This window comes from Seriola aureovittata, chromosome 12 (assembly GCF_021018895.1).
Source record: "Seriola aureovittata isolate HTS-2021-v1 ecotype China chromosome 12, ASM2101889v1, whole genome shotgun sequence".
Lineage (NCBI taxonomy): Eukaryota > Metazoa > Chordata > Actinopteri > Carangiformes > Carangidae > Seriola > Seriola aureovittata.
Window position 1 is genome coordinate 7412136 of NC_079375.1, and position 12514 is coordinate 7424649.

At 40.5% G+C, this 12514-nt stretch overlaps 2 protein-coding genes across 3 annotated transcripts; one reads left to right on the plus strand and one right to left on the minus strand.

Annotated features, from left to right (window-relative positions):
- Nucleotides 1–37: 37 nt before the first annotated feature.
- On the minus strand, nucleotides 38–5642 carry slc25a24l (solute carrier family 25 member 24, like). Of its 2 annotated transcripts, none has more exons than XM_056390484.1 (10): nucleotides 5209–5642; nucleotides 4956–5082; nucleotides 4423–4510; nucleotides 3495–3606; nucleotides 3181–3339; nucleotides 2017–2154; nucleotides 1811–1921; nucleotides 945–1112; nucleotides 726–864; nucleotides 38–636 (listed from the first exon to the last, which is right to left on the minus strand). In XM_056390484.1, exons 1-10 carry the CDS (start codon nucleotides 5329–5331, stop codon nucleotides 449–451), a joined length of 1353 nt encoding a protein of 450 aa, XP_056246459.1. In that variant the 5' UTR covers nucleotides 5332–5642; the 3' UTR covers nucleotides 38–448. The 2 variants fall into 2 exon arrangements, with proteins under 2 accessions (XP_056246459.1, XP_056246460.1); XM_056390485.1 differs by having other exon boundaries at nucleotides 4956–5030; nucleotides 5209–5347.
- A 1349-nt stretch (nucleotides 5643–6991) lies between these two features.
- Nucleotides 6992–10957, plus strand: dnajb4 (DnaJ heat shock protein family (Hsp40) member B4). The gene is made up of 3 exons (XM_056390846.1): nucleotides 6992–7505; nucleotides 8732–9312; nucleotides 10152–10957. The coding sequence occupies exons 1-3, from the start codon at nucleotides 7295–7297 to the stop codon at nucleotides 10380–10382; spliced, it is 1023 nt and encodes a 340-aa protein (XP_056246821.1). The 5' UTR covers nucleotides 6992–7294; the 3' UTR covers nucleotides 10383–10957.
- Nucleotides 10958–12514: the final 1557 nt, after the last annotated feature.

Sequence of the window (12514 nt, forward strand, 5' to 3'; positions counted from 1 at the left end):
GACGATAAATGAAAAAGAAGATGCCTGACCTCTGTTATGAAATAAAATGTTATATTTTATTATACAGCTCACACTTCAACACTTCATTTACACAGTTCAGTCTGAAGTGGGCAGTTATTACACTTAAGTCACAATTTCAAGTCAACCATGTGTCTGAGGTTTACTGTATTAAAAGACTTCACCACGTCTCATGGACTTTGAGGTAAACCATTCTTAACTTAATGCTTTAAAAAAGTTACAGAGGTATTTGAGTGTGAATCAAATGACAGTGCATGTCTGGCAGACTTGACTCTTGCAATTGTTTCAGGATTCCAGTTATTTTTGGTGTACTCAGTTCACATTCATAAGAGTTCACAGTTCTTTCTTTGTGTTCCTGATCACAACCCTGAAAGGTTTTGTTTAAGAGCAACAGTTCAACATGCAAAGAAAGCGACCTCTTTGCTAAATCTCAAGACTCCACTGAAGAAAACAGATTTTCAAATTTCCTAGTCAAAGTGTAGTTTATCAAGGCACATGGAACAGCCCTGACAAAGCTGGCTCCCATGCCGTTGTAATATCCTCTAATTCCACGTCTTTCATATATCCCAATGAGTCCTTGTAAAACGCCTGAAGCTGGGCGTGAATCTGAGCTGAAAGCTGCAAAATATACAAATGGTGATGAGGAAAACATGATCTCAGATTGTTTCAAATAAACTCAACTGTGTTAAACCAAATAGAAATATTACCCTGAGCTTGCTGCTGAGTGCGGATCACAGCCAGTGGGTAACTGGTCATTTGTCCAGAGGCAAAGGCCACAAAACTGAAGAAAAACAGTTTGGAGTCACTGTTGTAGGCCGGATCACTCTTTGCCCAGTTCATGATCGACTGCAATAAGACGCCAATAGTTACAATTAGTATCTGTCAGAGAAACAGCGTTTTAGTTTTTGAGTGTCGTTGTGTCTCACCTGATGAACTGCACACTCCACACCTGCGTAGGGGATCATACAGAGGATGCTAGGCTTGAATCCTCTGTAAAAGGAGGACAAAGACTCGTGTCTGTAAATGGATCTGGCACAGGCCACCACACCGTTGTAAGTGCCAGATTGCTGCAGGTTCAGCCTCACTTTCAACACCTGAAGGGCAAATAAGAGGAGAGACATTATTGAATAAACTTCGGCTGGCACATCAGAGTTGGATTATATTCATATTTTTAAAGTAATGAGTTTAATTCCAAAATGAGACATTCACTGTTTTATAATTCAGACAGTCTGACTTTTTGTTTGTGAAGCACTTTGTAACTTTCTTAAGTAAATAGCTATAGAACTAAAGTCCTATTATATATCATTATTGAAAAATACTGCTAATGTAATGGGGCTAACTGGAAAGTCTAAGCAACCTTTAAAGCATACACTACTTTTTCACTTTTTTAGAGTGCACACAAAGGAATTAATCAACAGAAAAATATCAGTGGATTGCACTGAATTTTACAATAAAGTCAGTGTTGATGTTGTTTTACAACACAGAGGAGAAACTGCTTTATGGCAGATACTGGGAAGCAGGGGCCACAAGTTTAAATCTATGTCCCAACTGTGCCGCCTGATGATGCTGGAATAGGTTTAACTTGCTGTGTGTGATACTGTAGAATCTAACAGACATCTCCACAATGATCTCATTTGTTTACAATAATCAAACCAAAGCATCACAATTAACATGGAAATAACATACTGACATTTAGAATTTGTAATACTTTAACAATGTTCAGCTATTATGGCTAAATACAAGACAGGACAGAAATGTTTGAGCATTCAGACCTGCCACTGGTCTCTGATACCTCTAAAGGGTAGAAGGCAGCATGAGCAACAGCACCGGAGACGCAGCCCAACCCGAAACGCTGCTGCACCGTCAGAGTCTCCTGGGTTCTGTTTTGGGTGTACACCTTCATCTGGACAAAGCAGGAGAGTGCACGTCGATTAGAAATATGAAACTGGATCCTAAATAATTCACACTGGAAAGTCTGTCCGCTGCCATATGACTCACCTGGGCGTAGATAAGACACTGTAGCGTCGACTGTGGTGTTCCTTTCAGCACATTGACAGCGTTACCTTGCCACATCGACCGCAGACCACCTGCTCTCATCTCCTGGAAGCCTTGGGAGAAGGCCTTGGATCCTTGGACCTACGGGGCACACAGGAAATAGTTTAAACCGAATCACTTTCATAGCCAGCTGCAGTAAATGTGTAATGTGAAGCAGAGATACAGTATAATGAAAACAGTTTTTGTGGGGAATACAGTTACATGTGCTACAAAGATACTAGGCAGGTAAAGACAGAAAACAGAAATGATGTTGTATCGCTGTCAACCTCTTTTCACTTGCTTAATTCAGGGAGGTCAGGGGTCAGTGTCGGCTACAGAGAAACATCACTAGATGTCTTTTTCAATGATACTTCAGCATTAAGGGTAGAAAAGGAGAAGCACTGATTTAAAGCGGCTGCAAGAACAGCACTAAAGATATGACGAGTCTCATGAAAGATTTGGCCCATTCTCTTTCTCATACATGTCAGCAATATGCCATATAAACTGTAAACTGAATGCTCTTCTACTATCGGGGGCAGACAGATTATGTAAAACAAGGTAGGCTGGCTGATAACACATTATCTTTACACCCTGAGACAGTCAAGTAAAACAACCTCTCAAATGTAACAACAGGCCATTTAAGAACAGAATCCAGACCACATGAAAGGAGATCAGAGCAGATGTTAAATGCTGTTTAACCCCGGAGGTTCATATCTCGTCTTATCTTTAGGAACACTGAATCTAACACCATAATCTAAGCTCAAACGACCACTTACTCGTTATCAGAGCTTTAAACTGCATCTCATGGTCTTTAGTCAGCAAATAGAACAAGTTATGCTGTGAGATGTGGTTGAAAGCTTTGGAAGTTAGTAATTGGACCTGTGTTAAAGAAAAGTGATGTTAAAAAAGAAAGTTGGAATTTGACAACTTCAGAAAAAACTTAAACTTCTGACCGTTTCCCCAGCACCATGCATGCCTGGGGTGTTTTCTTAGATGTGTGTGTGTGTGTGTGTTTTGTATTGTATATCAGCTTAATCTAACTGACTGTCCCATTGGGGGGAATCACTAAACCATGGACAAACATACATGTATTTCACAAATAAAGTGGCACCTGTTCGTAGAGCTGACCTGAAGCTGGGTCTTAAGGCGGTCGATGGGCGCCGTCACAGTGCGGGATACGGCATCTGCCAGGCCCGCTGCCAGAACAAACGTCTTCCATGCTCCAAAACCAGACGCCTCCTCTGGGAATTCGAGGGGCATCGCACGGCTCTCCCCCACATCAAATACCTACACAGAGACATATGAGGAATTACATTCACAACGACATTTGTGGTAACTTTTCAATCATTGTGTTTTTTACATAAGTGTATAGCATGTGAGAGTCTCTCCACAATATGCCAAAAGAAACAGGGGCGTCACACTGCTGGACCACCTCTTCTTACCAGCTGGTGTTTCCATGAGGTCACCAGCTCCCCAATGTTGTCCACAGGGTTGAGGATGACATGGTGCAGGAATTCACCCCAGTCCACTGTCATCGAACTGTCCTTATCCATCCTGGGATTAGCAAACACAATAAACAGCAAATATTCAGTGTTACTCGTTGTGTTTCATCAAAATATTAAGAGTTTTCATATATGAACATTTTGTCTAAAACATCATGCTAGTATCACTTTACAATCATCCATACTAGTAAAGGTTTCCAGGAATGTTTTCATTAATGATTAATAGCTAATTGACTTAATGCAGGGCAGTAATAAGCCATCGTAATGCTGGCATAACATAAACTCAGGTGTGCCAGGCTGTGAGCCCAAATTGAAGGATCCCTTTATTCTAATCTCCCTACCTTCATTAATAAAGGGCTGTGAATTTTTCCATTTTATAATAAGCCATCAAGTCTGCAGTTAAAAAAATAAATGCTATTTAGTCATTAGTGAATGGCTCAGATGCTGTGCTGCCTTCTTGTTGAAGGCAAAGTGCTGAATCCATAAAAGGGATGCCGCCAGATTAGTCTAATCAAAGACCAAGAGGAATCCCTAAATTAAATGCGGGCTTACGATCTGGCAACCCAAATTCAATTCTGCTGGCATTAGGATGTGTATTACTGATCATCAAGAATGATTTATTACCATTAATGAAGTAATTATTGATATCTTACCAACAAAGTAAGGATACATTATTGTAAAGTGATACCAGAATCATTTGTTTGGAAAGCACTAATGTGTTGAATGTGTGTGAGTGAAACATGAGTGTGTTTTGAACTCAGTTTGAACCCAATTTGACTGTATAATTTGTTTTGGTTTTTTTCAGATGAATGAGTATTCGTTCAAATATAATGATTAATCCATGAGGTAGTTCGCAAAAAAATCTTACATTTGTATTATTTTTTTTGCATTCGGCTTTGAAATGACCACTCCTAACTCCTTAAACAAACATATGATGTCCTCCTGGTCAATCACCCCTGATCAGAGAAGAAATGCACAAAATTACAAACAGATACTGGGACTGCTTCTTCCACTTATTGTCTGCAAACTGTCAAGTGATGACTGCACACTCTGAGGTCAGTCTGTAGTACTGTTCAGTCAGTGTAATGTCTACAGTGTACCATAAACAAATCTAACGTTTGCGTTTCAGCTGTTCCCGTCTGACCTTGAAAACACTGTTATTGTAAATTATAAAAACATTTTTGGTGGTTTATAAAGAAGATTTCCAGGTAGGACCACACATCTCCTACATCGGTCGTAGGACACATTATGTTCTGTGAAGGAGAACAAAACTGTAGGTGTAATTCTTCAAAAACAGATGGATAAATATTAGTATTTATAGTAAGTATTCAAGAAGCCTAGTTCTACTTTAATGTTTGAGGAATAGAACATTTTTCAAGTGCAAACACTCACTCTACTCACCACACTTGTTCTTGTCAAGGTCATGAAAGTAAATTTTCCAGGTCCTCTCTCTGTCCATCATGTAGCTGAGGAACTCTGAATAATCCAACAGGCCATCTTTGTCTTTATCATAAGCATCAATGATATTCTTGGATGAAAAAAAAACCTCTTTCATTGGCTGGTTTGTGTTGAATAGTAGTATTTGAATTAATTAATAAATGAAGTTAGGACCATGCAATACACAGTATGAGAAATGAGATAATGAGAATATTACCTGGACCTTGCTATCTGCTGATAGGATCCCATGCTTCCTCATTTCGTCGTGGAGCTCTGCCACAGAAATGAATCCATCTTTGTTTTGGTCCAGTTTGACAAATAAACCACGAAACTGATCCATGGCTGGTTTAGAAAATATTTCTTAAAAATTCAAGGTGTGAAAAAATGGCGATATGACGCCTGCTTTGCCCGATATAGGGAGAGGAATAAAGCATTGACAATTAGCAGAAATGATTGACCTGCAGCTTTGCATCGACGCTGACTCATGGCAGGGCCCAGAGCCAATGCAGTATGAGAGGGTTCATCATCAGCTCCAAGAGAAAACCTCACTTTCTCTGTGGTGCAGCAGATGGCGCTGTGGCTGCGGGAGGGGCGACCACAGCGCCATCATCTTCATCATCCTCAATCATCACTGTGCCCTCTCTGCTATTTGTGGAGCTGGTGACAAGAGTTTCCAGAGACAGACTGGGGATTATTATAATACATGGAAATAAAAATGTACGTAATATTTAAAATCTAGAAAAAATGAAACCTTCCATGTTTATGGTTTGATGTGTTGAGCCAACAATAGGAACGGTCTGAATAGTACATGCACACACACAAGCTGAAGAAAGCCAAAACATAAAAACAGTGCCTCGGGGACCTGGACACACACACACACACACACACACACACACACACACACACACACACACACACACACACACTTCTTCTGGCTTCTGGGGATGGAAGGTTATCCTACCATGTGTCTGTAGGACTATAAAGTGAGTGAGCTGTGAGGGGTGCAGCTGTCAGTTTGCTGTGTGATGCTGTCATCTTTAAAATTTACCTAAAACACAATGAGCAGCCTTTCTTTTTTCACCTCTCACCTGGATGATGTGTAAACGACCCCGGTTTAGTGAATGACGTACCTTAATATGTGCTTTCTAGAAAGAGCCGCTGAAATCAGTGTATGGTGTCGAGTTGGGCTGGGTTAGATAGAGCGAAACCGGAAATAGGCTGTCAAAATAAGATCAGGTTTTTGTTGCACATGTAAAACTCAATAGATATTAATAACAACTTTTGAAAAGGCCCAAAGGCAAACGGGTTTGTACAGACATTTTCTTCTTATGTTACTTCATTTCTGGTTTAGCCTTACTTCCATTTTTTTGTGCTCATTATTTCATGACTTGTGATTTTATTTGGTGTCTACAGGCCATAATATGAATATAATAGGCCCAGAGCAGCCACACTTTATTTTCAGGTTGTTGTTCTGACTTTCAAGTCTTTTTGCTAAGCTAAGCTAAGCTAAGCGAAGTGGCTTCTAGCTGCCAGCTAAACATATGAAGCAAGCCACAGCACATATGGTTGAGAGCGCCCCTGCTCCACGGCTTCATACGCAGGTATTGGTGTAGTTACAAATGTCCTTTTCTTACTTGTGGAACAGAACCCAGAGGTTTGATTTCGCTTCAGCTTAACATGGTCCTGCTTTATCCATATTTAAGAACTTGATCTTGAAAAAAATGTATATTGCATACTTGCATGGTGTATAATCCTACATTAATTTGTAGGTAGTGATGGTGATGGTAGTGGTGGGGGTGTAGGGGCCCAGCAGCTAACTTTTGCCCCATGGCCCTCTAGCAGGTTAATCCGGCCATAAGCATCAAAATGATGATGATGATGATGAGGATGAGGATGAGGATGATGATGATGATGATGATGATGATGATGATGATGATGATGATGATGATGATGATGATGAGAAATTCAGCTCATCCGGACAGAGCAGCTTCCACACCGGATCCAGAATTATTTGCTGTGTTTAACTTGACTTTGGCGCTGTGGCTGCAAGGGAGGGAGCTGTAGCTATTTAAAGAGGGTCATCTTGTCCCGGATAAATAACAGAGGGTCCACTGCGTTGACTAAGCGCCTCTAAATGGTCTTCATCCTGCACCGTGCGTCTGTCTGTGGCTACTTATTGTGTTTTAGTCCAGACTGACGCTGCTTCACTGCTGTGACAACCCTGCGTCAACCACACTCACACCAGCATCAGCTCTTCTCTGAGGGCTTCGTCCGGTTTGTTATTTTTCTGGGATACGTGAAAAATGGGTAAAGATTACTACAAAACGTTGGGTATCTCTAAAGGAGCCACAGACGAGGATATAAAGAAAGCTTACAGAAAACAAGCGCTGAAATGGCACCCGGACAAAAACAAGTCTGCAGTCGCCGAGGAGAAATTTAAGGAAATCGCTGAGGCATACGAAGTCCTCAGCGATCCGAAGAAAAGGGAAATTTATGACCAGTATGGAGAGGAAGGTAATGTGGGTTTTTAATCGCATTGAAACACATCTGTAACCTTGTGTGACGGTTCTTAACTCACCGTTTATATACCGTTATAAACCCGTTATAAGACTGGATGGTTGGATGTGAAACACAGCTGGCTTTAATTCAAATCACACACTGCAACCAGCAAACCAGCAGGCCCTGAAAACAGCTGTTCAGCAGACCTATAGTTTTGTGCATTTAATTATAAAGAGTATCATATTACAATGTCTCTACAGTGATAGGCCCCTGTTAAATAAAGAAATAAAGGCTTGTCACCATTTCCACAACAGAGTTTCTCAAATATGTGGGTTCTTTAATAGAAAAAACCCACTATTTTCATTATGTCAAACCCTTCTGTACTGTATGTGGTACCTACATCGTAGTATCTGACCATGAATGTTTAATTATCAGTCCAGATGGTTATGGGTGGGAAGCCTGTCTGATGTGAGGAAGGGAAGGTCACAGATCATGTGTACACCCAAATACTCTAAATGAAAGGTGACATAATATAATTTTGTTCAAATTAATTTTAACCTTTGATATAACAGGAGGTACATGAGGAATGTTGCCAGAAAAGGCCATTGTAAGTGAAATAAAAGGTGTATTTTAAAAGTAAGAAGAAACCCAAACTGAAAATATGAACCTTGAAATGTGTCTCACATGGCTTCCCATGCCATGTTACAAACAGAGCATCTCACTCTGGGCTTTTTTTGTTGATAATGAAATTAAAAATCTTTAACATAGCAGTTGGACAAACCCACTGAGTATGTAATCTACTGTAATGTCTCAAAAACTTGAGAATTTGTCCACCCAAAACTCAAGTTCCTGACTATCCTTTAATACAGTCTCCTTTGTACTGTAAAGTATTTTATCCAAAACGAATGCAATTTCCCGATTTTGCTTCCAATACCTCAACTCAAGGTATTGATCAATACTGAGTTCCAATCTGATACCATCTGATGTTTTCAATTAACTGATTATCAAAAATAGTCCTGTTGATCAATGCATCAGTTATTTGACTAATCATTGCAGCTCTGATAAACTGAATTGAATGTGGATTGGTCACTTAATAAGGTCAGTGTTTGGCCTAATACTGATCCAGCAGATTGGACTGTGCATCCCTGCTGTCAAAGTAGGCGTCACTTGTGGCATAAAGCTCTCCCACTGCTCAGTGTCAATGGCAGAATGACTGATGAATCATTGCTGTTGTCCACCAGGTCTCAAGGGAGGAAGTGGACCCACCAGTGACGGACAGGGCAGCACTTTCACCTACACCTTCCATGGGGATCCTCACGCCACCTTCGCCACTTTCTTCGGTGGTTCAAACCCCTTCGAGATGTTCTTTGGGCGTAAAGCCAACGGGCGAGACGATGAGGACATGGAGGTGGACGGAAACGACCCTTTCGGCTCCTTCACCAGCTTCAACCTGAACGGCTTCCCTCGGGACGGCCACATCGGCCTGGGAGGGCAGCAGCGCCGGAAGCAGGACCCGGCTATCATCCACGAACTGAGGGTCTCCCTGGAGGAGGTCTTCCACGGCTGCACCAAGAGGATGAAAATCTCTCGCAAAAGGCTAAATCCAGATGGCAGGACCATGCGCAACGAGGATAAGATTCTCACTATCGAGATCAAGCGGGGCTGGAAAGAGGGAACCAAGATCACGTTCCCACGGGAGGGAGACGAGTCGCCAAACACCATTCCTGCTGACATTGTTTTCGTCATCAAGGACAAGCCACACCCTCACTTCAGGAGGGAAGGCTCCAACATTGTGTATCCTGTTCGCGTGAGCTTGCGACAGGTGAGGCATTTTCTATTCTGGCAACCGCTGTGACTGAGTTTAGTAGTATTAATAGAGTCTGATAGATGGATTAGTCATACACAGGGGAGATTCAGAACAAGCTCACATTTACATGAGAGTGCTGCTTTAAAGCTCTGAAAAGCCTGGTCACAATTATTAAACCCAAGGTAATGTGCCTCAAAAGTCTTTCCTGGAAAGTAGAGGCATACTGCCTGAGCATAGTACCAAACTACACACACACTTTGGATGTGCACTTATGTAATCTGGATCAACAGCATTGAGAAATAGGAGCTGTATCACAGGGAGGTTAGAGAGGCGGCGGCCGCCCACACACACACGGCGCAAGATGTACTTATATGGTTCCTCCTACTCTCCTCAACACTCAGAAATACTCCTCTGAATATCTGAATGTTGCAGATCATGACATGACTCATGCTGAAAAATCACAGATTATATTAGATTAAATTAACTCTAATCACACTGAATGTTGTATGGAAGATGGAAGTTTATTTTTGATTTTAGTAACTGTAGTTTGATGAAATAGTCTTGAATGAATCAATGAATCCTTATCAAAAATGTTTGTTTATATGAAGTTGTATTATTTCTGTTGTCCACATTGATGAGCTATTTGCTTTTGTGTACTGAAACACAGTGGATCACAGTTCATTGCATTGAATATCAGGTTGATTATTTGATATGTGGATTAAACATATCAATTCACATATACATACATATATATAATAAACATAAACACATCATTTGATTTCTGAAGTAGATCATGTGTGGGTTACATTTCTCTGCTGATCCAAACTCTAACATCCATATCCCTGTCTTTCCAGTCATTGTGTGGATGCTCGGTTACCGTGTCGACGATAGACGGGAAGACGTGCAACATGAAGATCACAGACGTCATCAAGCCCGGCTTGAGAAAGACTGTTGCTGGGCAGGGTCTCCCTTTCCCCAAAAACCCAGAGCAGAGAGGAGATCTGGTGGTGGAGTTTGATGTGAACTTTCCCGACACGTTGCCTGGCAACGCCAAGGACGTCCTGAAACGGCATTTACCTGCTTAGGGCAAAGGACATGGATTGAATGAGGGGAGATAACCGCATGACAGCACTCACCCTCATTACCAAACACACAAACACACAAACATACAAACACACAGGGACAGTTCTGACAGCTCACAGATGGACCCCCTACTGACAAATGTGCAATTTCTATTTTTGAGCTATCTGTTGTTTTTATAAATACTGTGCATGTTGCCAAGGTGATACAGGTGAAAGACTGTCTGACTGGGTTGTTGATATCTGAAAGTACACAATTTATATATGTGGGTCTTTTCCACAATCACTTTATCTTTTTGTTTGTTGGAAATATTTGGCTGTGAATGAGTCTACACTTACCAGACAGAACGTCCCAGTGACCCTGGAACAGCTGCAGTGCCAAACAGTACATTTTCCTGCGCTCATTTAGATTTGACAGGTTTCATTACTGACATTTTGGATGCTGTTTTAAAATTTGTGTACAAGTTAATAAGAGGAAAGTTGAGTGAACTAATCGGGATCGTCATGTGTGCATTTTAGAAACTTACATGTTGAGAATACTGAAGTTGAATTTTAAAATAAATATTTCCACATGAACTGATCATGAGCCGTTTTCAGTCATGGAGAGGCATTCAGTGACTCCCCCATGAAATAAACAGTGCATTAACAATAATCACTTTAAAACCACTAATACTGCTTAGGCCTATTTATAGTTAGTCTGCATAGCAATATTACACTAAATATGTTCTCTGCAGCACCAGGAAATGATGTGGTTCTTCAGAAATACAGTATATTTTTTGTAGTCAAATGTGAATATTTTGTTGTTGTAAAACTTATATGGTAACATTTCAAACATCAAAATTAAAAATATATTGACAGAATTTAATGCTTAAAGTTACCAATGGCAAAACTATGAGTGTGTAAATATAGCTGTCTGGTCTCAGCTGCTGGATATCAGCTGCCAACACAGAGGCCTTTACATTTTCCCACCAGGGGACGCCACATCACTCATCATGGAGTGTGGGGCCCATACAAGGGAGAGTCCATGATAAACAGAGAGGGCCACTAGGCTTGAAATGTGGCATCAAAAACAGAATTTCTTAGTGTGTGTGGCCTCTACTGAGGCCATATAACAGCTGGTATTAGATGCCTACTATATGCATTTATCACATACATATTTTCATTTACTGCCACAGATAAGTATCATATTTTTTAACACTTTTTGTTACCATCCACCACCAATCTATATATTATATATCAACTACTAATATATTAAATACTATATATTAACTAGGCCTCTGGTGGCGAGCAAAGTGTTCCTTTTGCTGACAAAGTATTTGTATTGAACGGCGCTGCTATCCCTAAAATACTTACATGCACATTTGTGCAACTGATGAGTCACTGTTATCCAGGGAGGGTGGAGAGTAAACACACCTGCTCCTGCTCAGTGTGTGAGTTTACCAGCCTGATGGAAATCTTCACTGTATGAAAATCACTGTATCCGACTCAAACTCATGCTAGGTCTTTGATGGAATTAATGCACTTTTAACCATAGTTAACCTTTGGTTTCTGTCAGTGGTTGCTTGTATAATAATAACCACTAACTTAAGATCACAGCTTAACGTGATCATCTTTTTATCAGTAAATCACCTGCATGTGTGGTGAATGATGATGCTTCTTAAAGCCTTTTTAACAGTGTGTCCTTTTATAATAAGTCTGTATCTTGATCTTACATTCAGTGAATACCCCACCATTTAACACAGCATATTAACAGTTTCCATTTTAATAGGCCTATTTATAGTCAGTGAATTGTTGCTAACACAATATGGCACATTTAAGAAACCCAGTTCACTTTTGATAAATAGGCTCTAACGAGTATCATTAGTTCTTCAAAGAGGAATGCTGATATGTAGGGGGATTCTGAGGACCACAACAGGTCTCATATTACAATTTGATTATTATTTTTAATCAGATATGCTGTATGATGCTTCCATGTGGACCTTGGTCCCAGTGGATTTGGGGTCCTATTGTTAAGCATAATGAGGAGCCGTTGACAGTTACACATGAGGAATTGCTAAACTTAGAAAAGACAGGCTTTACTCTCAATATGTTTTTCTCTTGTTATACAGTAATAACCATTTACTACTGAATTAAAGGGA

Coding starts and splice junctions, on each gene's coding strand:
- slc25a24l (XM_056390484.1), bottom strand. CDS start 5,331: ATGGATCAGTTTCGTGGTTTATTTGTCAAACTGGACCAAAACAAAGAT. Junction 5,083..5,208: donor CAGCAGATAGCAAGGTCCAG/GTAATATTCTCA, acceptor TTTTCATCCAAG/AATATCATTGATGCTTATGA. Junction 3,340..3,494: donor CCTCATGGAAACACCAGCTG/GTAAGAAGAGGT, acceptor GTCTCTGTGTAG/GTATTTGATGTGGGGGAGAG.
- dnajb4 (XM_056390846.1), top strand. CDS start 7,295: ATGGGTAAAGATTACTACAAAACGTTGGGTATCTCTAAAGGAGCCACA. Junction 7,506..8,731: donor TGACCAGTATGGAGAGGAAG/GTAATGTGGGTT, acceptor GTTGTCCACCAG/GTCTCAAGGGAGGAAGTGGA. Junction 9,313..10,151: donor TTCGCGTGAGCTTGCGACAG/GTGAGGCATTTT, acceptor CTGTCTTTCCAG/TCATTGTGTGGATGCTCGGT.